The sequence below is a fragment of the Haliotis rubra genome, unplaced genomic scaffold (genome assembly GCF_003918875.1).
Source record: "Haliotis rubra isolate DU_JTF1 unplaced genomic scaffold, ASM391887v1 Scf1, whole genome shotgun sequence".
NCBI classification, from domain to species: domain Eukaryota; kingdom Metazoa; phylum Mollusca; class Gastropoda; order Lepetellida; family Haliotidae; genus Haliotis; species Haliotis rubra.
Genome location: NW_025764891.1, coordinates 2,867,244 through 2,894,545, shown reverse-complemented (window position 1 = coordinate 2,894,545; position 27,302 = coordinate 2,867,244). Strand labels below are relative to the sequence as shown.

At 41.8% G+C, this 27,302-nt stretch overlaps 1 protein-coding gene across 1 annotated transcript in view; it reads left to right on the top strand.

Moving 5' to 3' along the window:
* The first annotated feature begins 340 nt into the window (after positions 1 to 340).
* Positions 341 to 27,302, top strand: part of LOC124268948 — a 135,165-nt gene continuing 108,203 nt past the window's right edge. Inside the window, exon 1 of the mRNA XM_046704009.1 lies at positions 341 to 1,194. Within this exon, the coding sequence (XP_046559965.1) occupies positions 1,131 to 1,194 (64 nt within the window). The 5' untranslated portion in view covers positions 341 to 1,130. The remainder of the gene's footprint in view (positions 1,195 to 27,302) is intronic.

Below are 27,302 nucleotides of genomic sequence, written 5' to 3'. Positions count from 1 at the left end.
AACATAACAGAAGATCCACACGTGTTGAATCAACTACATCACACCCTGTAACCTCGACCAACGACATCCGCACTCTGCCCCCGCTCTCTCCCTCCCGCCTCCCGATCAGCTGATATTCAATACAAATCATAAACAACGTCTGCCAGTACCACCACCATCCCGCCGGGTCCATTTCTTCATCAATAATTACGACTCTTGTATCACTTAGTTATGTAGCGATGTTGCAGGTATTTGTCTTTGCTGATATTTGTTTTACAAATGATTGCTAACTGTATGTAATACGGTCGATACGTCAGTCTCTGTGAGCTGTCTTACATTCAGTCCCCTCACGGCAGCCGAGGGAAGCGCCCGTCCGCCCGCCATCAGCCACAGACCCATTCAGCCAACCAGCAATAGAGCGATCATCCAGTGCTCTCTAGCTCGCGCTCGCCTCGTGAGTCTCGGGGTACCGGCAGTATAGGGACAAACTACTAGCATCGTCGGTAGGAGGGATCGGACGCCAGCGGTAGTGAATGAGTGACACCTCGGTCTTAATTGACACATTTAAGCACCTTTGTTTCTCCCAAGACAGCTGTGTTTCTGAAGGGATTGCCAGAAGTTCAGTCTCCCGGAACTTTACTTGGAGCATTTTGTTTTGGATACTTGAGCAACATATTTGATACGGATGATATCATGTCCTCCTTTCTGTGATATTTCCCATGAGGATGATCTTAATTATCTTAATGTGAAAGAACGTTATTAAAGCTCTGAAGGCAACTCTGACATGTGTCTAATTAGCTTTCGTAAATAAAGTCAACGAGTTCGCAAGACTTGAATATTCAAGGGCCAGATTAGCTACGAAAGCTAGGTATCTTATCCAATTCTTTGACCATCACCTATCGTAATGTCATCTTAACAGCCGCTAGCCACGAGATGTTAATTTTTAAAGGGCTTCATTGATACTGGTGGCGAATTTGGAAGAACTGAGGCAATTAAAGGAAGCTCCTTGACGATCCTGCTCTGGAGATAAATCTTTGGTCTCCGCGGAGGCAACGAGGATAGGCAGGGAGTACCGGAGTCGCGAGGACCTGATTAGGAGTACCCACAATCAGTGATTTGGAAACTTTCTGTGCTTCGTGTTGCTTCGAGTTATGGAGTTTTCTGGAATGTGTATTGCCGGGCTAGGTGTGTTTGTCGTGATGATGCAGTTTCCAGGTACGTGGTTTATTTTACATATCTACTACAGTGTTAAGTTGTCTCAGTCAAGTCCGTCTGGACAAACATAGGCAAACCATCTGGCCAGAGGTTGGGCCTGACCACTAAACTTTTAATGACATTAAATGAACAGTTAAAACAGTGACAGGAAGAACGAGATCAAAACTAATTGTAACATTAAGACGTTATGACCAATAACACGCAATTCCTGTATTTCACCTCTTTAGAACACATAGAGGTATGTTTATCACAGACATTCTCTTAGACTATTTGCGGTTGACTTAAGGATGCGTTAATGTGTTGGAGTGGAAACGAGATTGGTAGGTGTTAAGATGCTAAGTGCCACAGCGTGTTACTATAGAAGACACGAACAATACCCCGTTAGTGTGCGAGGACAGAAACGGGCTTAATCAGTATGGAAAGGAGGAACCTACATCGCTGTTGGTCCATCCCCTACTGCCACTACACTGTCCACACTCTAGTGACACAGACAGCAAGTAATGGAGTCTACCAGTTGTTCCTGTTAACCCTATCAATTATTCCACATTATTCTTATCGATGGTAAACGTTTAGCGATAGATAGACAAACAATAAATATGTTAATATAGATAGATCAGATATCGTCGAGATAACATTTACCTTATTTCTATGTTTACACCTGGAGTCTTGCACGTGGCGTATTAGACTACTGGATTCGGGGCACTCTCGGGTATAAATTGGCGGGTAATTAATCACAAAATGAATGGTTTGAGAATATCAGTTGTCTGCCCCAGGCTCCAACCCCAAAGTGGCGTCTATTATTCCGCGGGTATTTAGGAATTAATGCTTCCATAATGTAGCCTCGATTGGCCACTGTGGCATGTTGGATACATACTTCAAACATCACATATACATCATTTATGTTCCATACTTTCGTTACCATACCACAGACTAGCTCCTTACATCGACAGCGATACCGATGGTGATGACGCCACGTGTGCTGGACTTTAGGATGTAACAGTTTTATTGCACGTGGTGATGTGTGAGTGAGGGTATGAGACGTAGAGGGATGCCGTGTTTTATACAGGGGTGATTTTGTGTGGATAGAAACCTCGATAAGCGATATAACTCCGTCCCAGTGGTGCAGCTCTGTGACAGTGGTATAATTCCGTGACAGTGATATAGCTCCGTGACAGTGATACAGCTCCGTGACAGTGGTATAACTCCGTGACAGTGGTATAGCTCCGTGACAGTGATACAGCTCCGTGACAGTGGTATACTTCCGTGACAGTGGTATAGCTCCGTGACAGTGGTATAGTTCCGTGACAGTGGTGCAGCTCCGTGACAGTGGTACAGCTCCGTGACAGTGGTATAGGCCCGTGGCAGTGGTATAGTTCCGTGACAGTGGTATAGCTCCGTGACAGTGATACAGCTCCGTGACAGTGGTACAGCCCCGTGACAGTGGTATAGCTCCGTGACAGTGGTACAGCTCCGTGACAATGGTACAGCTCCGTGACAGTGGTATAGCCCCGTGACAGTGGTATAGCTCCGTGACAGTGGTATAGCTCCGTGACAGTGGTATAGCTCCGTGACAGTGGTATAGCTCCGTGACAGTGGTGCAGCTCCGTGACAGTGGTATAGCTCCGTGACAGTGGTATAACTCCGTGACAGTGGTATAGGCCCGTGACAGTGGTATAGCTCCGTGACAGTGGTATAGCTCCGTGACAGTGGTACAGCTCCGTGACAGTGGTACAGCCCCGTGACAGTGGTATAGCTCCGTGACAGTGGTACAGCTCCGTGACAATGGTATAGCTCCGTGACAGTGGTATAGCCCGTGACAGTGGTATAGCTCCGTGACAGTGGTATAGCTCCGTGACAGTGGTATAGCTCCGTGACAGTGGTACAGCTCCGTGACAGTGGTACAGCTCCGTGACAGTGGTATAGTTCCGTGACAGCGGTATAGCCCCGTGATAGTGGTATAGCCCCGTGACAGTGGTATAGCCCCGTGATAGTGGTATAGCCCCGTGACAGTGATACAACTCTGTGACAGTGTAATAGGTCCGTGACAGAGATATAACTCCGTGACAATAGAATAGCTAGGTGACAGTGGTATAGGCGTGACAATTAAAGGTATAGCTCCGTGACAGCTGGATTACATTTGTACTTCCTGCCTGGCGTGTTCGGTGTGTGATGTAGTGTGGTGTGTATGGGTGTGTGGTGCTGAGGCGTGGGGTGGTGTAGTGTATGGGTGTGGTGCTGAGGCGTGGCGTGGCGTGGGGTGGTGTAGGGTGTATGGGTGTGTGGTGCTGAGGCGTGGCGTGGCGTAGGGTGGTGTAGGGTGTATGAGGCGTGGCGTGGGGAGGTGTAGGGTGTATGGTGCTGAGGCGTGGCGTGGCGTGGCGTGGGGTGGTGAAGGGTGTATGAGGCGTGACGTGGCGTGGGGTGTATGGGTGTGTGGTGCTGAGGAGTGGCGTGGCGTGGGGTGGTGTAGGGTGTATGTGGCGCGCGCGGGGGTATGGGTGTGTGTGGGGTGAGTGGTGCTGAGAAGCGGCGTGGTGTGGGGTGTATGCCATGGGTGTGTGGTGCTGAGGCGTGAGTGGGGTGGGATGTGTGGTGCTGAGGCGTGGCGTGGCGTGGGTTGGGATGTATGGGTGTGCTGAGGCGTGGCGTGGCTTGGTGTGGCGTGGCGTGTATGTTGCACGTGGTGTCTGCTGTTTCCTGGTTCTCGATGCAGTGAGGGGTAAAAATCATGATCAACAGAAAGTACTGCTGAACCATTAGACGTAGGCCAGCAGGATATCACCACTAATTATATAACGTCTATTCCGGCACCGTGCTCACGGAGTCGGACACAACTAGTCGCGTCCCTGTCAGTGTACCGTCGGGGGATATTTACACAACTGCAAAAATAAATATATTACATTAATCTTTCAATTTAAGCCCCAACAACCGGCAAACCAAGTTAAGGATCGTGTAATGTACACGAATTATTTCAAGCACTCTCTACCAGTGTATCATCTCGACGTACCACCTGACGTACGGAACTCCCTGCTTAACTATTAGCTCATACACAAGCTTCGTAATGACAATCGACAAGCACTCAACCGATATGCTATTATTTGGATAAATGTATCCGGGGATTAACATTCAAATAATGTAAGCCTGTTTTGATCACCACAACAAGATATTAAAGACAAACTTCAAACATGGCATCTACTATCATGTATATTACATACAGGCAAAAAAGCCTACATGAGCTCCTAACATCAAGAGCGATGCCTCATCACGGGTCGGCGGCATGTGAAATGCTTTTAACGTGCCTTGTTTTTCGATTCGAAGATGAGCGCTGGTTTATACATACTGCAGCAGATTCTTTGTGATTGTATATGATTACAGAAATGACTATGGGTTTCTTTACATGGTTCGGAGTTCTATTGGATGGGTAGGGACTTATCCTGTGGCGCATCGCTTGTAAAGCTGCGATGGTTTGAATGTCAGCTGATAGACCGTCGTTTTGAATGAACTATTTATTTTGCCGATCAACAGAACTATTCATGTACCATTATCATGAAGTTTTCATGAACGTATTTAATTTCATTTCAATTCATCAACCAGGACATGGCACTGGGGAATGTATCCATCTTCAGCCCATACAGGCTGGTCTATGTTCTATATATCAGTAATGTATGGAATCCTAGAAGGGACATTGTCGCGTTGTCGCCCGTACTAAAACACGCAAACAGTGTCATAGCGACAATGCGACAAATGGCCAAAATGTCGCGTTGTCACATTGTCGCACTTTGGTTATTTTAGACACTTTATGCTTCTTGTTTTGGTTTTTATAAGCTCGACAACGGGACTATGTGACAACGCGACAATGTCCCTTCCAGGATTCCATAGTAATTGGACACGATAACTTTCTGAAACTGACAAGCTTTCCAGATAAGTAAGAAATGAACAATCGTAACACGAGATCGATGAAAGCCATCAACATACCGAAGTGTATCTTCGTCTGAAAAGCGATTTTTCAGCAAACATTTCCAGTGACAGTGAATACGATAACTAAATATTTATGACTCAGAATGATCGATCACGTGAAAAGTTAAGGATTGTAAATTTGAACAGCTGTAGTATTCCGTTAAAGTAGGATACTGTCAAGCTGTCTGTCTGTCCATCCGTCCATACATGTCTCAATATTGATACTTACACATAGAAATGTATGTAGTGTTTTTGCTGTGTCAGCGGAAGCTAAATTCGGAGTAAAGTAATGCATTATTCAGTATATATCGGAGCATCATAGTTAATAATGTCAAACGATTGTCTTTGTATCCGGTTGTATCTTTTATACGGACATCTATTGATTGATATGGTACTTTTGGGGCTGTCATCTCATTTATGTACCTAACATTTCAGTTATTATATTATATGTAAAAACCACGCATTTTATGCATTTTGTAATAAAATATTAACTGTGATAATGAAATTTAAAATTTTTATACTATACTATAACCATATATAGCTACATCCGGGTGTTCCATTTACGTAACCGGGCCGTCCCAGCAACACAAACAGCAGAGAACGTCCCAGGTCTTCGCCGCGTCTCCGCCCAGACCATCAGAAATCGCCTCAGACAGCACGGGATACGCCCTCGACGACCTCACGTAGGATGCACACTACGACCTCATCATCGCCTGGCACGTGTTCGATGGTGCAGGAACGTCCAGAGATGGAATTGGAGACATTGGCAGCGAATTTGGTTCAGCGACTAATCTCGTTTCCAACTTCAAAGACACGATGGTAGGACGAGGGTCTATAGACGGAGAAACGAACGTTACGCCCGTAATTGTGTAGTTGAAGCGGACAGATTTGGAGGGGGAAGTGTGATGGTATGGGGGGCAATTTCTTACAACGGGAGAAGTGACTTGGTGCACGTCCGTGGTAACCTGACTGCAATTCGTTACAGGGATGAAATTCTGCAACGTCATCTTTACCTGTCATCAACCCTCAACGTCACGTGTTCCAACAGGACAACGCCAGACCGCACGTGGCTCGCATCACGATGGACTACCTGACGAATCAGAACATCACAGTTCTTCCCTGGCCTTCAAAATCCCCCGATTTGAACCCAATAGAGCATTTGTGGGACCAGCTTGGGAAACGCGTTCGACGTCGTCAGCCTCAACCCCAAACGTTGCAACAACTGTCTCAAGCCTTGCAGGAGGAATGGAGGAGGATCCCCCAAGCACGGATTCAAAGACTGATCATGTCCATGGACAGGAGGTGCCAAGCTGTGTTGCAAGCTCGAGGTGGTCACAACAGGTACTGACCTCCACGCCATCTGTACGCCCGGTGCAATGGTTTCAGAGACAAATGATAGCTGCATGTTGTAAAGCTGACTCTTGACAACATCCATGTGAAATTTTACGTTCGTGCGATCATTAGTTAAAGTTTTATTTGGAAACAAAATAAAGTGTTTACATTCCTGAGTTTTCACCTGTGCGTTTCTTTTTTTGCAGAGTATATTTGTGTTAGCAAAGTGTAAAAAAGGATTTCGGAATTCTGTCACATTTACGATTTTTGTGAAACCTAGGAATGTGGACGGGTAAGGGACCGTTCATTATTTATGCTGGGGGGGCGGGGGTGATGATGATTTTTATAGAGAAGCATGTACAATGTGAATGAGCCCCCCTAAAATTTATGTACAAAGTACGTGACCCCCCACCCCCGCATGTCATGTACAAAGTCAATGACCCCCCTCCCTTTTCCATATTTTTAAAGCATAATTTTAAAATATTTTGATGTGCAAAGTTGCTGACCCCTAGTAACATGTGTACAAAATTGCTGACCCCCTACCTCCCAGAACAAAATGGGTGACCCTCCCCTTAAATCATCATCACACACCCCACCCCCCAGCCATAAATTTTGAACGGTCCCTAAGGACAAACCAAAATTCACGACCAGTGTGACTATTGGATTCGAACTCGGTATTGTGGCACGCGTTCGATCTGCGTAAATGACCCAAAATAACAGGAACATAATCATTAAATATAAATATGTACATGTACATAGATTTAAATCGAATGCCCTGAAACCACGAGGTACTGGAATGACCTATGCATATCCCATGGTGGTGTTATATAATCAAATTGAGCCGTGTATAATGCTATAAGCTCTGCAAATCTGTATCCTGCCGTTATCGATCGGCTTCTTTACCTACAGAAGCGTATGGCATGTTGTTGCTTGTTTTATTCCGTTGCATTTACGGCTGGCTTTGTTTTCGTGAACAAATTATCGATAATCATGACACGCCGTAATTAATCATTTTCTGTTAATGTTAAGGATGCATCAGTCCCCATAAATGGAAGCGGCACTGATCTTACATTATTCCAAATCACAGATTGACATAGAAAACACCAGGTGGTCCTGGAGCGGTAACGCGTGTCGTTGTGTCATTGTCGACACTAGTAGACATAAAGGGACAGCGGATTAGCCCTGTGGTTAATGCGTTCGCTTGTCTTACCGACGTTCGATTCCTCGGGTGGGTACAGTGTGGGAGGGCTCATCTGTCTTAAGCAGGTGTTCCAGCACACGGTTTCATCTGTAAAGCAGACTGAGGCGGTGGGGTAGTCCAGTGGTTGAAACGATCGTGTAATGTTCCTTACCACGGTGCAGGGGCGGTGGGGTAGCCTAATGGTTGAAGCTCGTCACGTCGAAGACCCCGGTTCGATTCCCCACATGGGTACAATGTGTGAAGCCCATTTCTGCTGTCCGCCAGCCGTGATATTGGTGGAATATTTCTAAAGCGGCGTAAAACAATACTCACTCACCTCGGTGCAATCTGTAAAACATTTTTGTTTTCCTGTGGTGATATTGGCGACGAAGAACCAAATTCCCTCCACTAATTAACATAAAACATATTTAGCGACCATGGAAAAACTTCATATTTATAGATTTTCACGGAATGGTATTTCTCTCCACGAACTGGCTGTGTGTCGAGAACTGGCTCAGCGTAACGCATTTATACGGTAACGGCCATACTCACTTCATCATTGAGGAGATATACCTACTGTGTTTTGAAATTTTATGTAATGTCACTGTAGTGTATATACCTATAGAATATATTTTATTTGGAACCTTCGGCGTGACAAGCGAAAGTTTCAACCAGTGGGCTTCTCAAATGTATTTCGTGTGGGTGCACTGCACTAAGCTGAACATTTTTGCACATGACTAGCTGATGCGACTTATATCAAAATATCGTATTTTATGCCATAGTCAAGTGAACTGAATTTAACAACAATGTTAAGGATATAAAGAACATTAGATCCCCGAGATTGTGATTCAGTTAATGGCTACTAAAGCCAGCGTTCAGTGTGGAAAGTCGACAGGCTCGCGGAGATACCCACGCTTCGACAATCACAACAAAAATACTGCAATATTATTTATTTCTGCTTGTACGACATGCTACCCACGACCTAGATCTTCACGTATATATGTCCGCCACTCACACGAGCTAGTCGTTGTTTCGTATGCCAGTTGCTCTGATTTTTGCTCTTTATCGAGGCCGGTCATGATCAATATAATCGATTCTAACCAACAGCTTTAGTAGAACAAATAAGTACTCAAGAAATTTAATCTCGCATTATCCCTTAAAATGACCATACGATTCGACGACGACGACGACGACGACGACGACGACGACGATGATGATGATGAAAGTGGTGTTAAACTAAACTCACTAGACTGTCTTAAAGTCCCTGAACTGCATTATTTCCCCTACTACCAAGCCCTCCCTGCAAAGCTAGAGCTCAAAATGAAGCAAGTCTAGATTTCCTCAGATTCCCGTCTCACTGGGGCTCCTTTTCAATTTAAATGGAATTATTTGTTACTATCAAATATATATATATATATATATTCTGAGACTAAGCGTCAGTCTATAAACTCACGTGCTTTACAATATGCACTGCTCGAAAGAAAAATCACTTATCTCCGACGGAAGACCGATGGCAGCCAACACATTCAATTCTCAATACACCTCTACTGATAACGCCAGGTATGTTTGAACCAGCATCTCCTGTCAATCGGTCTTGAACGACGCTATAAAGTATTCCAGTGCAGTTATAATATTGTCTATGTCGGTCCGGTCTGAACAATGTTAATGGGATCCAGTTTTCACGCACTCTACTATATTGATACAGTACACAAAGAGGACACGGCAAGCGCTCGATACACTCAGGTGTGGATGGATGTGAATGATTTCCAGGTGTTCACTAGACGTGGGGGAAATGCCGAGTCGAGTAACGTTAACCTCCCTGGTGAGATCTGCGTTAGAATTGGTCTTCAGCAACTCACGTTTACCTCCCTGGTGAGATCCGGCGTTAGAATTGGTCTTCAGCAACTCACGTTTACCTCCCTGGTGAGATCCGCGTTAGAATTGGTCTTCAGCAACTCACGTTTACCTCCCTGGTGAGATCCGGGTTAGAATTGGTCTTCAGCAACTCACGTTTACCTCCCTGGTGAGATCCGGGTTACAATTGGTCTTCAGCAACTCATGTTTACCTCCCTGGTGAGATCCGGGTTACAATTGGTCTTCAGCAACTCACGTTTACCTCCCTGGTGAGATCCGGGTTAGAATTGGTCTTCAGCAACTCACGTTTACCTCCCTGGTGAGATCCGGGTTACAATTGGTCTTCAGCAACTCACGTTTACCTCCCTGGTGAGATCCGGGTTACAATTGGTCTTCAGCAACTCATGTTTACCTCCCTGGTGAGATCCGGGTTACAATTGGTCTTCAGCAACTCACGTTTACCTCCCTGGTGAGATCCGGGTTAGAATTGGTCTTCAGCAACTCACGTTTACCTCCCTGGTGAGATCCGGGTTACAATTGGTCTTCAGCAACTCACGTTTACCTCCGTCTATATCATAAACATATACGCATCATTATCAAATAGTCAAGACAACACGAGAAGGACATAGAGATGGCCAAGGGTCATACTCCGGGTGAATCTGAGATTCAATCCCAAGGCCAGTGGATCCTGGTACAGGCAAGGAAAATAGACTCTTCATCACGAACTTACCTGGTCATCGTATAGCTCCACTTGTATAAACTAATTTTGACCATGAAGTTTGGACACGGGTTTACCTCAAGGCAGCAAAATATATATCGCCATTATCATGGAATCGAATAAACTTGCATATATATTTCTTGAAAAATATCCTGTCGCGGTCAACCTCTCATTACGGAAATACAAACTGAGTAGATCAGATATTTAGTATCCTAGTTGAACTGATGCTCATATTATGAGTATGTTATTAACTAGCCAAGTCCGCTGATAATGAAAGCTACCCGTGAAGATCCGGGTTAGAATTGGTCTTCTGTAACCCATGCTTTTTGTAAGAGGCGACTAACGAGATCAGGTGGTCAGACTCGCTGACTTGGTTGACACATGTCATCGTATCCCAGTTGCGTAGATCGATGCTCATGTTGTTGATCACTGGATTGTCTGGTCCAAACTCGATTATTTACAGACCGCCGCCATGTAGCTGGAATATTGCTGAGTGCGGCGTGAAACAACAAACACACAATAAAAAAAGTGATAATGAAAGCGACAATCTCTTTCCATAGTCATAAGAATAACATAACATCCACTGTACGATTCCAGCTACACATGTACACCATAAACCTGCTTTTTTATGAATTACTACCAAATAGTGATGGCATCAGAGGTGTGGCATAAGGTGCGCGTATTCTTGCAAACCCGTCACAAACACATGCAAAGGCGAGTAAACTGTTCTGAAAAAGAAATACGGGAACATACCATACAAGTTAAAGTCAGGAATTGCAACGGAAATATTTTTTGCCAATGATGCGTCAAATTTGAAAACGCCCTTCCCCTATCGTCCATATTACGGTTTGAATGAGTGAGTTTAGTTTTACGCCGCACTCAGCAATATTCCAGCTATATGGCGGCGGTCTGTAAATAATCGAGTCTGGACCAGACAATCCAGTGATCAGCAGCATGAGCATCGATCTGCGCAACTGGGAACCGATGACATGTGTCAACCAAGTCAGCGAGTCTGACCACCTGATCTCGTTAGTCGCCCCTTACGACAAGCATGGGTTACTGAAGGCACATTCTAACCCGGACCTTCACGGGTGTATTACGGTTTGAAAGCTACAATGACTTTGAATGATGTAACCCTGATGAAACAACGTTTGACAAGCATGAGAATGTTTCACATCTGGATGACCGCCTAATGTATACTACCCATCAAAAAGTTTAAACTCACTTAAAGCACTCCCTATATGTTATGAATATATAAATGGTCACAACAAAGATGAATTTCTCCACTATCTTGTGGGAACCAACTGCAACATTTATGCAGGTGAATTGCACGAGTATCATGCATCAAATTGCTGAAAAGCATGTGCAAATATCGTGCATGTGAACAGCTGCGTTTTGGTGTAAAGATTCGTTAAGAATTCGCCAATTTTCACTGAGTTTCATCATTTATTGAACTCATGACAATAATCTTTTCAACGTTACTTATTCGTTACAATACACCAGTTCATGTGTAAACAGCACCTTCAAACAGTATGGGATATTTTGCAAAATCTAGTTTAGAACAGTTAACTGAAGTAATAGGCTACATTTACACTGGTGAGTCTAAACTTTTGATGGGTAGTATATATGGTAACGGTCGACCGCTCAGGCTAAGGAAAGGCGGATGCATGTTGAAGTACACTGTAGACAGGCCTACAAAGGAACACGCCATGCCGACCAGTACAGATCTTCTCACGACTTAAGCATAGAGCATCAAATACAAAGTACGTGGAACACTTGATATTTGTTTTAAAAGCAAACATGGGAGACATTACATTTCCTCTGCTCCATGAAGAGAGTTTTTTGTTTTGAATCTGGTTCAGTGGTTTAGTGTGGATTCAGCGTGTTTATCTTGAAAAATCTCAGAAAATTATCAGGACATTTCAGATGCAACCTTACAGTAAAATGTCATTTGTGGAGAAACGTATATTTTGCACCTTTCACATTATAATAAGTGATTGCTATCGTTTCTTTTGGTGTAGCTTTTGTTATCCTTATTAAGTGTCATACTTCCTTAACGCTATCTGATTTATACAGCTGAACATGGAATCATAGTGTTCTGTTTGGATGATCCAAGCTACGATGTTACATGCAGAGTCTTTCCATGTTTTAACGCCATATTTTTCAATCCAACCTTATAGTTAAGTAAGATGTGTGGGATCCAACGATCATGGGTTCGAATCCCATATTGGTTCTGATTATGGTAATTCGCTTCTCAGTTCCACACCATACTCACGGCTTTTTGCAGAGAACACGCTTTTCGTATTTACCAAAGCGATGTGTGAGGGAGTTTAGTTTTACGCCGCACTCAGCAATATTCAAGCCATATGGCGGACTAAAGCGATGAACATCCACAGAGCGATCAATCCTTGGTTTGTCTCCGTTATACACCACATTTCGTGATGTCACAGTGTAAAGGTTATCATCTGAAAACGCCTCACTTTGGGTTTCCTCACTTTCTAAATCGGCCGTTTCCTTGTGACAGTACTTTGACACGTCGTAATCTAAATGCAAATCTAAGCCCTCGCTCAGTACATACCAATGTCAGCTGATATTTCCAAGTTAAAGTCAGTGAAAGTAAAGCATATTATAATGGGAAGGGTTGTCCAGTCGTCATTTGGCTACACAAAGTTGTCTCCCTTACCAAAATGGCGCCTATGTGTGACCTGCAACACTTCGGGGTTTCCTCCCACAACAAACAGGCGCTGATGTAATTATTATTTGATTGACAGGTGGCGTTATGTTGTCAGCAGCACACTTGCTTCTTTGTGTTAATATCCATAGTCGCCTGTCTTACTCATTTATATTGTTGTATAAAATATGGTACTTGTTGGTCCCTGCCTGGCGCTCGGCATTAATGAGTACAACAAGGACTGGTCGGCACGGAGTCAGTCAGTCATCAAATGCAAGCATCTTAAAACATTTATCGGCATATATATATCAAGCTATGTTACTGAGACAGTCCTCATTATAACATATTTTCTCACTCTGTAATTCTCAAAGTGTAACCTGGGCCTATGGCCTATATTACTTTTCTGAAATAAACCACCATAAACCACCAATGTGTCTGAGTGGGGTATTCATGCTTCACTGCGGCATGGTATCTCAGTGGGCTAGCACTATAAAACCAGCTTCAGTCTGGGCTAGTACAAGCAGCCGCACATACACATACGCACACATGCACGTCGTCATATGAGCGAAATATTCTCAAGCACGACGTTAAACCCAATTTCACCTCACCTCATTTATATTGACATCTTTGAGTCATAACGTAGAAATGGCGATAACGGCATATCACCCACTTACTGATGGAATATAGTCATAATTAGGTAATACCATATAAATAAAAATATATTCTATATAAACATTAAACGTCAGCACTTGAGGATAATCAGTCTCGTTTATCCGCCGAAGCAGATACCATTGGGCTTTAAAGTTCAAATACTGTTGAAAATTGTATGAATGGATCACTGAAAAAATCAGTGACGACACCAGGTGTTTGAGTCCCACCCGGGATTCGAACCCACACCCTCAGAATGCCAATTCAGGATGGAACTCAACCCAACAAAAGTACTATAATCTGTACTTTACTAATAAAGTGTAATCCCAAATCTAACATATGTTACATTTGACCACTTTCAAAAATGGCATTGTGTATTCAATAAAGTTAAAATTCAACACAATCTTGAACCATTTTACCTACCACTGTAGCGAGTTCTTGGAATGACAGTCACATAAATCTAAATATCATGACACTAGGCTATACGTACGTAGCGAACATGGATGAGTAAACAATCGTAAAGGAAATATATATTCACTCTCTATCCCGAAATTTAACATGATCACAGCCCACAGAATAGTTTTACCAAGTTGTTGACGGTTCTACGAAGGACGAGGTGTTGCATATTTTGCTGCATATTGCTTTGATGGCTTTGGCGCTATGTTGGCATTGTCGGGTACCTTCAAGGATGAGCTGTCGTGAAACTTCAGCGCCGATAAATACATAATGTAATTTATGTGCATGATTCATACAGCTGAACCCTCAGTTGGAGGATTGTACTCTACATGGGCCCATTAAACTGCCGTAAAACTTTGACACTGTAAAAGATGCATCAAAATGCGTAGAATTGTTTACAAGGAAATCGCGTTATTTCGATCACATCATATTTGCCATCGATGTATCAGAGTTATCCCTTACAGGTATTCACACTCGTCACAAATATTCAACTCCTATGTCTTCATCTGATCTCGTGCCATGCATGTTGATTATCGCTTAAACCTTGCACGTCCATGTATACTTGGGATTTGCTGAGAAGAGTTCCGTCCCTTGGGTGCGACAGGATTCTATGATCGTAGGCCATGAGCCTAGATTTGCTCTGATTATGAAAGCAGTTTAGGTAGGGAGCGTTCATAATTTATGACGTGTGTGTGTGCGTGCGTGCGCGCATTAATTTTTTTTTAATTTTTTTTTTTGGGGTGTGGTGTGGTGTGGTGTGGTGTGGTGTGGTGTGGTGTGTGTGTGTGTGTGTGTGTCATTCACATTGTACATGCTTCTTAATAAAAATCATCATCACCCCCTTAGCCATAAATTATGAACGGTCCCTTACCAGTACTCGTGGGTCCTTTTTTTCAAAAAATGTTACGCCATATAGCTGGAATATTGCTGAGTGCGGCGTAAAACTAAACTCACTCACTCACTCTAAAAATGTTAAAATCTCATACCTCAAAGCAGGCATGCCGTGATATTTATGAACTACTGTTCAAATCCGCGCAACTCGATGACTCACGGGTACATGCCAGATTTAGAATCATGAGAATTCAGTGTACTCGTTGGGTGTTTCGAAGAAAAGAAGCTATTAAATTCACTTTAATGTCAGCACATATTATCTGTGAAGAGAAAATAACTCAAACAAATTGATAACGACGAAGGTACACTAAGGAATCAGTGCAAATGTACAGTGACGTCTCTAAGTATCCGCTCAACGGGTGAGATAGTCACGCCGGCCGGGATTAGCCATTCGGGGTGAAGGTGAAGGTCGGGGTGTCCGCCATTCAACCAGGAAATGATAGGTGAAAACATCGGTTAATATGGGATCGCTTACTCAAAAATCATATTTTCATGTAATTAAAACTATCTATTTACTCTGAAATGGCATGATGTGGATACGTTTAATGATTTATAGATATATACCTGTACATGTGTTTGTTTTTCTGAATCATAAGAACATTGAAGCCCCAAAAAGCGAATCTAATATTGAACAACAATTTTGAGCGTTTATAAATATATCATACAAATCTTACACTGTACACATGTTTTATCTTGAATATGAATTAGATACAGTAATAAACCCATTAACATTCAGCTGGGAATGAAAGGTGAAGGGTGAATCTACGCATGATAACGACATTTCGCTTGGAGTTGAATTAAGTATTTTCCCATGGGACTTGTTTGTAAAGTGATTCAGGATTTCAATATTATCATTAACAAAATAATAATTATTCTAGTAATTTAGCAGTTTAATCGTCAAATGAGATTGCTTATTAAAGAGAGCAGATTATTTGAACAGAATATAGAAAGAAACGTGTATGTCATAAACACGAGACGCGAGAACGCTTGCAGTCTATTGAAAGTGAACCAGACTACTAATACAACCCATACAAGGACCAAGCAGAGATGCATTTCCAGAACGCATATTTCCTTGCCTAAACTGTGTTCTAAACACACTTGACAAGACGGCTATTCAATATGCCCAAGCACGATGCATAACGGAGGTATTGAATGTAGTATTGATTGTCGACATTGCCATTAAGATGTATCATTACGTCTTTGCTAAACTTTCCCGTCGACTAAATCAGCCCAACAACAGCCCCATGCTTTCAAAATCATGTATTTTTTTCTCTGTGGCTAAAACCTCTTCACAGATAGCACTGTGATATCAATCAGAGCTTCCTTTATGTCATATGGAAAAAATGATGGTCTTGTTGATGTATGGCCAGCCCCTTCTACTGTACGAAGTCGATGGTGGTAGCGTCTTCACGAAAACATATGCGGATTGTTTCTTTCTTTCTTTTTTCGTTTGAATGTCTTTTTGTTTTGTTTCCTTAACGTCGCAATCAGCAATATTGGAGCTATATGACGGCTGTTGGTGAATAACCGAGTCTGGACCAGACAATCCAGTGATTGACAACATGAGCATCGATCTACCCAAATGGGAAACAATTACAAGCATTAACCAACTCCGAGCCCGGCCAACCGATCCCGTTTGTTTTGAATTCTAGTCCGAATCTTCACGGGTCTATGCAAGTTGATGGACTTGTTGGTGCTTCTATCGGTAGAGATGAAAATGTCTTGAAAGGAAGCATCATATTATTTAGAGGGAGGGGGCAGACTGAGGCTGTGGGGTAGTGCAGTGGTTGAGACGATCCTGTAATGTTCCTTACCACAGTGCAGGGGCGGTGGGGTAGCCTAGTGGTTAAAGCGTTCGTTCGTCCCACCAAAGACCCAGGTTCGATTTCCCACATGGGTACAATGGTGTCCCCTGCCGTGATATTGCTGGAATATTGCCAAAAGCGGCGTAAAACCATACTCACTCACTCTTTAGAGGGAGACGAGGATGGCCATGCATTATTCAGTTTGTTTGTAGGTGCTGTTTCTTACCTTGAGGGTCGTCGGGGTAGCTTAGTAGTAACAGAGTTCACTCGTCACGCCGAAGACCCGGGTTCGATTCCCCACATTGGTACAATGTGTGAAGCCTGTTTCTGGTTTCCCCGCTGTGAATATTGCTAAAAGTGGCGTCAAACCATACTGTCCCACTCACTCACACAAGAATCCCACTGTAACTATCTATCTAATCTATTTCAGCGTGTCAAACCATTTCAAGTATTACTGTTTACTCTCAAAATAATTTTACAAAACCTGTGATGAATGCCATAAACACATGCTCATAGTATTGCTCCGTAATGAAAACACATTTCTAGGCGAAATCGGGATTTCTATAGGACATTAACATTATCTTCCTAATATTAACTGAAGTCCCCATTGTGACAATATTCTAACAATCTATCCAATTGGTATGCAGTCAATTTGCCGCTTTGCTGATAATAACCATATCGTTGGGGAAAAACAATAAACAACATGACATTACCTAAATCCACAACTGAAGTTTTCATATAATTTTCTTCCCTATCCTCAATAATAATTGAAAATGATATATGGATTTATACTAAATTTAAGACATTCACACATTTGAAGCATTTTGAAGAAGCTGCTATTCAGATGTTCCAGATTCAATGCCTTTTATCCATAACAAAATCTTTTATATCCTTGCAGATTTGTAAAACCTTATAAGGAATATTTGCAGACCAATAAGCCGACGATATATCATATACGTAATATCATATACGATATATCATATACGTCATATCATATACGATATATCATATACGTAATATCATATACGATATATCATATACGTAATATCATATACGTAATATCATATACGTAATATCATATGTTACAAAGTCTTAAAACCGCTGACATGAAGGGAAGTATGTCTAACACGAAATCCGTCGCTTTGACTGAACCGCATGCTTTCACGTATATCTTATTCCGCAAGTTTGCCAATGCACAAACGATGAAATCCTTACATGTTTTAGAAAGTTACGTTAATAATTCCATATATCACAAACCTATGTATAGGTGTTTATATTCACGCATGAGCAGTAGATGCGTCAAAGCACCGGCAGCTACCACGTGGCGTACCCCCACCCAAGAAAATTGCGTGTTCAGCTGTATCTTCTTGTCTGCGGATCTTCACGCGGGACAGGTTTATCGATAAATACGGTCAAATTTTAATGCGAGAGGCAATAAAATACCAGTCCTTGTAAGTGGGGGATATCAGATGGAACCGTTTCGCACAGAAAGGCAGAAAGGGTCTATTTCATACAATAGTAATATATTTTTAGTAACCTTTTCATGAAATGTTTTAAGCCCATGCCTACACGACACAAGGGAGATCTGAAGCGTACGACAGCATGAAAGGCATATTTGGGTAATGGATTTAATGAATTAAAGAATATATAGGATGAATAGGAGAAAAGCGTGTACCATCCTCGATTATCAAGTGCATTATGTCTCAGTGTAAGATAAGTACCTTGGACCCGTTCACTACCATAGCTTAGTTTCGGGAGCGGCGTCTAAGTCTCCGGCCCACTCTTAACTGACAATGAAAAGAATTATTTCGCCCACAACTGTGATTTCATTGAATGTATTTTCATGGTGTCATTCGTAACGCATTTAAAGCAATGATATGTAGCGCTGGATCCAGGGGATTTATCGTAATAGAATAGATAGAGGATGTGTCCAAGGCGGTTACAATATATATTAGCTTTTACTCACACTATTTCAGTGAGTGAGTGAGTGAGTGAGTGAGTTATTTGGGTATAACACAGCGTTTATCACAGCGGGCCACACATTGTGCCCATGTAGGGAATCGAACCCGGGTCTCCAGCGTGACGAGGGTATGCTTTAACCATTGGGCTTTAACCCCTGTCCCCACACATATTAAGTCGGGTATATATTCACAGTTCAATATCCTCTGTCCTTGGGTTTGTCGTAGTACGAGGCACACTGGATACAGGACAATAAAACCGGAAAAGACGCCAACAAACTACATCGCTTCAAATCTCGTTAACTCGAAGTCTTTTGGAATATCGAAAAGGTCGAGTTTTTCGTTGTTCTCACAAACGATGAGATCACGTTACAATACTGTTACTACAAGGGAATCAAGTCGTCTTTTAAAATCAATATGTTGAGTTCAATCAGTTCGTGTTAACCAGGTGTTTCAGTTCATACGTACCATCCCAATTGTATTCTTCATCATCTTGACTTTTGCTGTGGGCGATTTACCTCGACGAAGTGCATCAAGTCCCTGTGGACACATTTGAAGATCATTCAAATAAGAAATGTCGTTTGATCAATAATTGAAAGTCTCCAAGTGGATTGTAGGAGTGTCCGTTTGATTTATCACAGCATATATCATACAGTCAGCGGACGAAGAACCTCACTTTTCCTTCTTATAGCGACGGTAGACACTCGATCTTAAGGTGAAAATCTTTGTGCAACGTACTTCCGCAAACACATAAATGAGTGAGTGAGTGAGCGATGAGTAGAGGAGTGAGTTAGTGAGAAATTGCGTGCGTGAATGCGTGAGTCAGAGAGTGACTTTATGAGTTTGAACAAGTAAGTGAGAAGATAAGCGAACGGGATAAAAATGGATAGTATTCATGTAATTGCCGGCCATCAGTTTCAATACAACCCAATGATTTATAGATACATGTAACTTTAATGTCAGTAAGAATGATATTGCATCTCAGCAGTTTCTGATACATAATGCTTTCCCCATCGCAAACAACACCACGTCTAATACAAATACTGATTTACATGATTAAATCTACGGGTATTCCTAAAAATAGAACAAGTTGGAATGTTACATGCACATTTTTAAATGAACATACACTTGTTTATTGTTTAATGCCGCACTCAACAATATAGCAGCTATATGGCGTCTTTCTGTAAATAATCGAGTCTGGACCAGACAATCCAGTGATCAACAGCATGAACATCTGTCTACACAATCGGGATACGATGACGTGTCAACCAAGTCAGCGAGTCTGACCATCCGACCCTGTTAGTCGCCTCTTACGACAAACATGGATTTCTAGAGGATCAATTCTAACCCGGATCTTCACGGGTCTCATACATTTGTACAGAATGAAATTGCACAACACTGCGCAGTGATTATTTGTACAGTTGGGCAATGGAAAACATGGATCAGAAATGTTTTGATATTTAAAACACACTTGCTAAGTTTCAGTTTCTGTAATAGTTTGTTTTATTTTGTCGTTTCTATCTACGTCTGTACGTGTCTTATGCAAAGAAAGCACATCATTTTGTTACGGTTAACAAATACCGTGACAAAAGGTTTAAGAGTCCCCTTTGAACCAGCAAACTGTAACACAGACAAGTCTAAACTATTCAATAATATATTGAGCAAACAATGAGCAAGCTACAATGAATGACAATACAGATATTTAGTACAATGCAATTGAGTCCCAAATCTAACGTAACTGATCACAAATATGATATATTAACTCACCAGAGTCTTGGCATTTACAATGAGAGCAGATATTCTAATTGAAGGTAGTTTACAATGTCAGTAGACAATCGGTCTTGACGATGTTGACAGACAGACGACGACGGCAGGTGACTGCAGAAAGATGTTCACAACTCCAGTGATATGAAATGTCCCGTGTAACTCCGAGTGTGAGTCAACACAACATCCAGCCTTGTTATATACTGACACAGTGTCTAGAACATTCTTTATCCACTCAGAACATTTACGAATCATGTTGAACATGTGGCATGACAAAACAAAATAAACAAGCCAAGGGAGGCAACTCTAAAGTGCTATCAAAAAGGCGTACCGCTAAAAAAATACTATTGACATTGAACATACATGATGCAAGGTGTGAGCCGCAACCCACACTCAAAACTTTAAACATTGTGACCCATAATAACTATCACTTAATCAATGATAAAACAAATTACAAAAAACACACTCTCGTAACAGTCTTTAGAAGCTAAGGCATATTTTAAACTTCTTATCTATTCATGTCTTGGAGGTGAGAGTCAATCACAGAAGGTAGCTGGTAGACATACTACTGTTGAAATGTACGTACACACGTATAGATCAGATCTCTATGCTAACACAGATGTACACATTCACTTCCTGACAGAAGACTCTGTTGACCAAACAATGTGTGAAGCCCATTTCTGGTGTCCCTCGCCGTGATGTTGCTGGAATATTGCTAAAAGCGGCGTAAATCCCAACTCAGTCTCTCACTGTGTTGATCCAAGCCACTGTCAGGTGAGCACATGTAGGAAGGTGGGGTACTGTTGACGCGATCGGGTTCTATTGCTATTTTGAGACTTAGTGGTGTGTACTAAAATATCTAGAAGTGTTATGTACTAAATTCACTCTATGTACTAAATTCTCTTGAGGGACTTTGTACTAAATTCCCCAGAAGTATTATGTACTGTAAAGTCACGAAAGGGACTTTGTACAAGGTTTCCTAGAAGTACTATGTACTAATATCATTATAAGCACTATGTCCTAAATTCATTATGACTATTTTGGTACTAAATTCACTAGGAGTATTTTTGTACTAAATCATTATAAGCACCTCGTACTAAAATCACAAGAGGGACTTTCTTCTAAAATCACTGGAATTATTTTGGGTATTTAAATTACAAAGTACTATATTCTAAAATCACAAGAGGGAGTATGCACTAAATTAACTGGAAGTATTACGTACTAAAATCATCAGAAGTATTGTCTGCTAAAACCAGGAGGTAGCTGTGAGGATTCTGGGTAAGAGCTCCACACATTGTACCCATGTGGGTGCTTGTAAGAGATACGACTAAATGGTGATCATGGCCCACCATCTTGACATGGAATATTGCTGGGTGTGGAGTTACCCTTCAGTGAACCACAAGAGAGCAACTTTTCGAGATTTTGTCCAAATTCTGCGTTCTCGCGATCTAATTCCTTTTTTTAGGGCAGGTCTAAATTCTTAAATAAATCATACAATCATACAGGGCGGTGGGGTAGCCTAGTGGTTTAAGCTTCCTCTCGTCACGCCGAAGACCGGGTTCGATTCTCCACATGGGTACAATGTGTGAAGCTCATTTCTAGTGTCCCCCGCCGTGATATTGCTGGGATATTGCTAAAAGCGGCGTAAGACTAAACTCACTCACTAACTTTAGCATGTTAGCCTGTTTCCCCTAACAGAGATCGCGAGAACGGGAGAAAGTCCCTGAGAGTACGTCTTTACAAAGACCTACACTAGTACATCCTGCATATGTTGAGAGCGCCCATGTCTAAATGCATCCACTGAATATATAACTTTTAGTGGTTTGAGTAACAGATTAACTACACGAAATAAAAAATTGATTGATTCGCCTAAAAATGTTTATTCCAGTCTGGACAACCGTAGAAGTCGACTTTTAAGGAAGGACGTCGGTTATAAACCGGCGTCACGTGACCTAATGATGAGCTGTGCATCATTCAGAGAGAGTTCCCCGGATGGTGTTGCATTGTGCACATATTGCTTGGTGTTCATAATGGCGCGAGACCATTGCTTCCGCCAGTCCTTATACAAAGACTTAACGTTCAAATCGTTACTTGGAAAATGTCCAAACCGTCAATGAAATGCTTAATGGATGAACTCACAAATGTTACATAATACACATCAGCAATGATATGAATAACACATGATAACCATTTGCGGATCATCAGATTTATATATCAATCTGGGCCACCTACATGAATATGTCCTCTGTGGGGAGTCCATGATGGAAAGAGTGAATGAGTGAGTTTAGTTTTACTCCGCTTTTAGCAATATTCCAGCCCTATCCGGGCTGGTGTTGGAAAGATTCCCGGCGAGCTATTCTGGTCGTAAGAGTGAGATATGTTTTACGCCGCTTTTAGCATTATTACAGCAATATCACGGCGGGGGACACCAGAAATGGGCTTCACGCATTGTACCCATGTGGGGAATCGAACCCGGGACCGGTGTGACGAGTGAACGCTCTAACCACTGGGCTACCCTTCTGATCGTAAAAGGCGACCAGATAGATTGGGTGGTCAGGTTCGATGACTTGGGTGATTGCGTGTGGATCCTGCTCTTAATATCGATCACTGGATTGTCTGATCCAGACTTGATTTTTTACAGGCCGGCAACATATAACTTGAACATTTTAGTGCTGCGTGAGACAACATAAAAACTGCTATAGGGAAGTTACTGGCTGCCTACTGTCACCAAATGTGCTTATATTTATATATTCTGTAACATATTTTATGATTCTGAAACATCTCACTGGGAGAACAAAAGAATGAAATTTCACCATCATGTCATAAACAGAAATCGATAAATGTCAACATGCTTATAAAACCAGGCTACAATCTGCCGGCGCGAGAACTTCATGAGAGCCGGCTGAAACACGTCTCACGAGAAGTCATTAATACAATACTATAACACTAGAATATGGACAGTTTTGATGTATGTTTTGTATCTGTAAGGAGTGTTATTTTAAAATAGACTCGAGCGTTGTGAATTATTCAAGTCTGGTTTGTTTTTAAAAAGCTCTCTTATCTAATAATAGATGTGCCAGAACTTGAAACACCCTCTAACCCCCCAGTAGTCGGCGTTCAACTGTGACATACTGGCAATTAGCTTCATTTCTTGGCTTTCAATGTCAAGCACGTGTTGAAACCTTACACATGCTTCTCAATTTTTGGTATGAATAATTTTTTTAATTCTTAACCAATTTTGAAGCATATTTTGTGCTTATAATGTCAGTCTCGCCCTTTAGAAAGCATTGCGGTAGCAACATTTGCTTAAATGAACCAAGCTCCTGGTGTGTCTTGGAAATAATCTGATTATAGTTAGTGCAAACATGAAAAACTATCAAGTCTAGGCTGGTCTCAATCTTCATTTTCAGCCAGTCTCTGGGGTGTTCACATGAACCCAGAGATTGTGGGCGATTGAGAATAAAAGCTATGTACTTTACAAGAACATTGTATTTCAGAAAATACAAACTTGTCCTTTCATACGACGATATTTACAGGAAATTATGGCTTTCAAAAAAATGGTTTTTAGTCAGTAATTTGTCGTGAGATCATTGCTAAATCTTGCTTTGTGTCAGAGAGCATGTTTTTCGTTTGTTTACATGGCTTTACCGCTTTTGTTTTTGTTTCATAACCTCTCAAGGTCACTTGGTGAGCTATTCTTTATACTTTTGATATTAACAGAAGACGATGGCTCATAGGAAATATTGCTCTTGGGTAGGCGTTTTTGTTCTTTTCATTCCTCCTGTTCAAATGCTTGTCAAAACTGGTTCTGAAGTACACATGCGACACCGACTTCTAAAAAGCATGCTGTAGACGGTAGTACAGTCATTTGCGCTCAACGTCCATATAAGACGTTTTATTTCATATTTGAGTTTTAACATTTCATACAACTATGCTCAAACATAGTTTTTGTCATTATGTTTGAATAGTAATATTCATGATCCAAATATGTAATGTTTTTCCGAGGTTTGAAAGCCTGAATGAACTACGAAGACGCCTCGATGATCATGAATATATTGTCGACGTGCATATTGGGTGTAGGCCAATATAGACGTAATGTATGGCGGACAAGTGAAAAGCAGCATCATGTGCCAATTAACAATTGAATATGACAACAGCTGATGCACAGACACGGCCGAAACGGAAGAGTGAGTGAGTGAGTGAGTGAGTGTGTGTGTGAGTGAGTGAGTGAGTGTGTGAGTGTGAGTGAGTGACACAGCGCTTCTACAAATATCCGAGATCATCGCGGCGTGGTACAGGGTAACAGGGTTCACCCATCATACCAAAGCGGGTTCACATATTACAGGCTACCCAACAAGTATGGACAAACGGACTTGTCCTATAGATGGTGATGTGATATGGCTATACACTATGAGGTTGAAAGGTTTAAATATGGACATTAGCTGGCTCCATCATGATCATACATATGTCCCTCTAATGCTATAGTAAAACGAGTCATCAGAAGATGACATATCCCCCGGGCCCCCCCATCTTTGAAAGAACAAATCATCTGACAGTTACTTAAAGTCCAGCTTGATTTTAGACTAAGTGCAAATCGTTTCCATGGAAATCATGAAAAACATAAATGACAAAAATCTGCGAATAGCAAAAGGCACCACTTTGGGATCTGCCTCACATATCTGCCAAATTTTGCTGAAAGATATTAAGAAGGTTTCGAACGAAACCCACCCCTCCTTTTTGAGAACCTTTTTTTCCGAATCGTTTCCATGGAAACCAAGAAAATAATAAATCACAAAAATCTGTAAATAGCAAAAGGCACCACTTTGGGTTCTGTCTGATATATCTACCACGTTTTGCAGGAAAATACTGAACGGTTTCTGAGTTATGCTCCGGAAACGAAGCCCACCCCTCCCTTTAGAATTGTGCTCCGGAAACGAAACCCACCCCTCCTTTTTGAGACTAAGTCCAAAACGTTTCCATGGAAACTGAGAAAAATGAAAATGCCAAAAATCTGTAAATAGCAAAAGGCACCACCTTAGGTTCTGTTTGATATATCTACAAATGTTTGTTGAAAAATATCGAATGGTCTTGGAGTTCTGCTCCGGAAACAAAATGATTACGGACGGACGGACGGACAGACGGACGAGGCGACGACTATATCCCCCCGCATTACATGCCGGGGGGATAAAAATAAACTGCTTGGCCAAAGGAAGTATACACTTGAAAATTCGACCTGACCAAAGAATATTATCAAAACGTTACTTGGTTCAAAATAGACGCCGTACCAATGCACACTTAAAAAGTCCATCTACGTCACTAGTATGGGTAGCATTTGCTTCCCATTCCAACACTACAGATTCGAACCTAAAACGTACCGCCATATAAAAGGTTTATCTATCTAAAATGTTTTAATCAGTCGCTGCCACAAGTACAAAGAACGCGAGAAATTGTAATAAGAATTACAATAATGAGAATTAAGAACATTATCCGGATAATTCTGCCTTTATTAAGTTTTTTTTTTCGTCCGACCGACCGACCGACCCATGTTCAGAATTTGGTGGCTACGTGAAACACCTAAAAAATGATGCCCTATCAGATATGTTGTTTGTTTCATGTTAGGCCACCATGAAACATGGTTGTAACATTTCTGTTGCGGGAATTTAGAAAATGTAATAAGGAGAAACCAGATGAAATATATCAACTGAATTTAAAGCAATGAATTTACATAAGCAATGAATTAAGTGAATAAGTCAATAAGCAGATTTAATCAGTAAGTAATATCATATAAGATAATTCTAGCCTAATGTATGTATGTATCAACATCCATTGTCAGTGATATAATTGAAGTGCAAATTCGGATTTTCCCCCCGTTTGATTTGATAAAATGGTGGTGGAAAATCTGCAATTTACTTCTAAATCTTGGTTTTTACGTGACTAAAACTAAGCAAATTTACATGAGTGCCAAGCCCCAAAGTAATGGTTCCCTTGTAGATTACAAAATGGCCACACTTAAAGGCCAAAATGGAATTGGATTTACCTTTGAAATCCAAGACGTGTAGGTCACCACGCTAACCAAGGTCAATTAATGACATGGAGCCTTTCAGTACAGATTCTAAAAATACCATGTTCAAAATAACATTTGGACGAATAATCTCACATACTAAAACAATCTCTTTGTACAGAATTTATGAATATCTGTTAAGGCATCTTATGAAGCTACAACTATATATCTTTGCTGAAAGTAATTCAGCACTGCTGAAATTCGAATCTGGTTGTTGAGGGTGATGAAGTTTGTTTCAGTTTCTCAGATGTGATATCGTTGTTAATGTTCTCCTTTCACGATGGCTCACTAAACGTGTTGGAGTGAAATTCTGAGGCTTTCAATGCTAAAAATTGCATTTCTGCGTTATTTAAGTTGTCATTCAGATATTGTTGTATGCATTAGGTTTACCGTTGGTAGTTGGCCCACTACGTCACTTCGAAAAGTCAAAACAAATGGGGCTGGGGTGGAGTAGGGTGGGGGTGGGGTGGAGTAGGTGTGTGTGTGTGTATGGCGGGGGTTGTTTGTAGGTAAAAAATGTTCATGCCGAAGACCCGGATTCGATTCCGAACAAAGGTTCAACGTGTGAAGCTCATTTCTTTGTTGGGGGACGGTTGTGTAGCCTAGTGGTTAAATCGTTCGCTCACCACACCGAGGCTCCGGGTTTGATTCCCTACATTGGTACAATGTATGAAGCCCATTTCGGGTGTCCCCTGACGTGATATTGCTCGAATATTGCTGAGAGCGGCGTACAACACGACTCACTCGTAACAGGCATGCAATAAGCCCTACTGGATTTTGGTACGCTCTTCCCTAGTCAAAGCACTACAGCCA